We start from the raw sequence: 2,679 nt of genomic DNA, 5'->3' as shown, positions 1-2,679 counted from the left end.
ATATTATATTTTATTACATTTCTTGTGCAGCTGTATTAAACCCTGACTGAATAAACAGAAATTTTGTATTTCGCGCACATTATTAAACTTTTACATATTTATTAAATATAACAAAACAGGAATCTGTTAGGATGCTAACTGGAAAAAAAGGAAAGGAAAAAAGTAAAACACTTGATCKACCCTGAACAGAGAAATGTAGAAGTAACATTTAAACACAGGGTAACATTTAATCTAAAGATTTACTTAAAACCAAACTATAAACATGACCTGAAAGGAGTGAACATACAAATCAGTCCTGCAGCTGTTTGTTTATATTTCCTCTGGTTCTAACTGGACTGARTGACATCACTTACTGTTCATTTGATTGGTTCACTGGCCGGGTTACGTCTCACAGGTTAACTTTACATTAATTATTTATAGTGACTAACTTTTTGTTTTGTTCTTTCACAAGAAGCTAACGTTAGCCACAGTTAGCTTACCGTTCTCTGCCGTCCTGCTCTCTTGTCTTTAGCGTAATACTGCTGYATAGTCCGGTACAGCTTTCGGTACTTTTCCTTCCAGTTTGGTGTACTCCGTTATAGGGCTGCCACGATTAGTCGACTAGTCACGATTATTGTCGACTATTAAAATCGTCGACTAAAAGTTGATGCGTCGTTTTTTTTTCTAACTTTGTTTTTCTCTCCAAACTGCTGCGGCACCTTCCACTGCCACGTCTGCCTTTCTGTCCTTGATAAACGTGCAGAAGAGTGGTAATTAGGGCTGCCACAAATGATTTAAAAAAATACGAAGTTCGGAAAAAAAACACGCATCGACTATTAAATTAATTGTTGACGATTTTAACAGTCGACTAATCGTGGCAGCCCTAGATTGTTGTGTCGCAAATAAAAGTAAATGAGATTTAATTAATTAATGTTTAATTATGACCACATCGAGGCGGATCTCTGCTCAGCAGGGCCGGGCWGAGAGCAGCGACGCCCTCTACTGGCTGAGAGCAAAACTACACTGAAATAAGTTTTAAACAGATGTTTTTAATTAATCGAGTGGAAGGAATTTTAATCTAATAAACCATTATTCAGCAATTAATCGTAAGTCGATGACAGGTCTCGACTGAAGGTTTTGATTGACAGGTCTTGACTGATTGACAGGTCCCGTTGTCTCGTGTTTTCTTCACCTCCTTTGTCTCTGCCTCTCCAGTCGTCTTTTCGTTACTTTGATCTTTAGCAGCTGAACTTTAGAGTTTTAAGTTTCAAAATCTTATTTTTCTTCTGTTTTCCGTCTCTCCTCATCCTCTCCTCCTCCATCTTCTGTCTCCTCCTCCTCATCCTCACCTCTTCATCTCGTCTTCTTCCTGCGTCTGTCCTCGCTCGAAGCTTCGAGTCGTCGGAGGAAGTTCTTCCTGCGTCCCCGCGCATCACTTCCTTCCCGTGCGTGAGCGGTTCTCCTGCCAGCCTGGCGACGTCCATGGACGCCGTGGCAGTCGGCTCCTCCCCTCGTCGCCGCCGCTTACAGCCCACCTCCATGTAGAAACCCCGCCCCCTCCTGCCCTTACTGACCCCTCCCTGTCTCACCTGGGCAGGTAAACGAGAGCAGCACCCTTCCATCAGCAGGAACAAAATCTATCTGAATGTTGAGAATAATTATTAAAAATGTTTTTGTAAATCCTTGAACGTCATAGATGACCTCAGTGGGAGGAGTTTGTGTTGTCATGGTGATGTAGAGATGCTAACAGGTGTTAACAGGCACCTTTCAGTTTCTTTACAACCGGATCGAAACAGATCACATCGCTCGGACCCTCAGACTTTAGAACGCCAGGGGCAACCCTAAGCCCCGCATTAACTCCGCCCCAAACCTGCTCACCTGACCTCAGATCAGTTTCATGAAGTCTTTATGAGTTAGGATGATTTAATTTATTCTTTTAGACTGAATTATAACGTTTCTTCTTACAGGTGAGTTTTCTGAGTAAACACATTTCTCCCTCGTCTGCAGGTATGAAGAGTCTTCTGAGGAGGCGGAGTCTAAAGAAGACTCATCAGACTCTGAGAAAAAGGACCAATAACATCCATCACTGCTCCCCCCACCTCCACATTTCACTGAAGCTCCTCCCCCCTCACCTCTCAAGCTTCCTGTTTGTTGACAGAGGAACAGGGGGGTGGGGTTTATGTTGCCAATGTGTTTGTCTCTGGTAACCATGGGAACTGCAGATGGTCTCCATGGTTACGGCTGCTGTCAAACTGCCGGTGTTGGTGTTTGTTGCGACTTGGTGCCTACATGGCTCCTCCCCTTTCTTCACTCACACAGAAACAGAGCTGCTGCAGGGGGCGGGGCCAGAATAAACAGGCTTCAGTGGTGGGCGTGACCAAAGGTAGCACGATGTTCTTGTGTGTTTGCACCTGTTGGCCCAGGTAAACCAGGAAGCTGTTAGATCTGCTGCTGAGCAGAGACCAGAACCACATCCTGAGCTCACCTTCAGATCAGCATCATCCAGGTGTGGCTCCTGGTCTCTGTCGACATGGTCCAGGTGTGGCTCCTGGTCTCTGTCGACATGGTCCAGGTGTGGCTCCTGGTCTCTGTCGACATGGTCCAGGTGTGGCTCCTGGTCTCTGTCGACATGGTCCAGGTGTGGCTCCTGGTCTCTGTCGACATGGTCCAGGTGTGGCTCCTGGTCTGTGTCGACATGGT

At 45.3% G+C, this 2,679-nt stretch overlaps 2 protein-coding genes across 3 annotated transcripts in view; one reads left to right on the top strand and one right to left on the bottom strand.

The window, feature by feature from the left end:
• Nucleotides 1-2,679, top strand: part of hm13 (histocompatibility (minor) 13) — a gene marked incomplete in the record, with an annotated part of 21,771 nt that overhangs the window by 15,996 nt on the left and 3,096 nt on the right. The window contains 2 exon segments of the mRNA XM_014027928.1: nucleotides 1,987-2,485; nucleotides 2,519-2,650. Coding sequence (XP_013883382.1) covers nucleotides 1,987-2,056 — 70 coding nt within the window.
• The window catches only part of LOC106531968 (uncharacterized), a 2,260-nt gene continuing 1,563 nt past the window's right edge, over nucleotides 1,983-2,679 (bottom strand). For both annotated transcript variants that reach the window (XM_014027930.1, XM_014027931.1), the window contains one exon: nucleotides 1,983-2,659. In XM_014027930.1, coding sequence (XP_013883384.1) covers nucleotides 2,291-2,659 — 369 coding nt within the window. In that variant the 3' untranslated portion in view covers nucleotides 1,983-2,290. The remainder of the gene's footprint in view (nucleotides 2,660-2,679) is intronic.

This window comes from Austrofundulus limnaeus, unplaced genomic scaffold (assembly GCF_001266775.1).
Source record: "Austrofundulus limnaeus strain Quisiro unplaced genomic scaffold, Austrofundulus_limnaeus-1.0 Scaffold700, whole genome shotgun sequence".
In the NCBI taxonomy this organism is placed as follows: Eukaryota; Metazoa; Chordata; class Actinopteri; order Cyprinodontiformes; family Rivulidae; genus Austrofundulus; species Austrofundulus limnaeus.
Note: the sequence above shows the minus strand (reverse complement) of the source record. Positions and strands in the feature narration are given on the sequence as shown.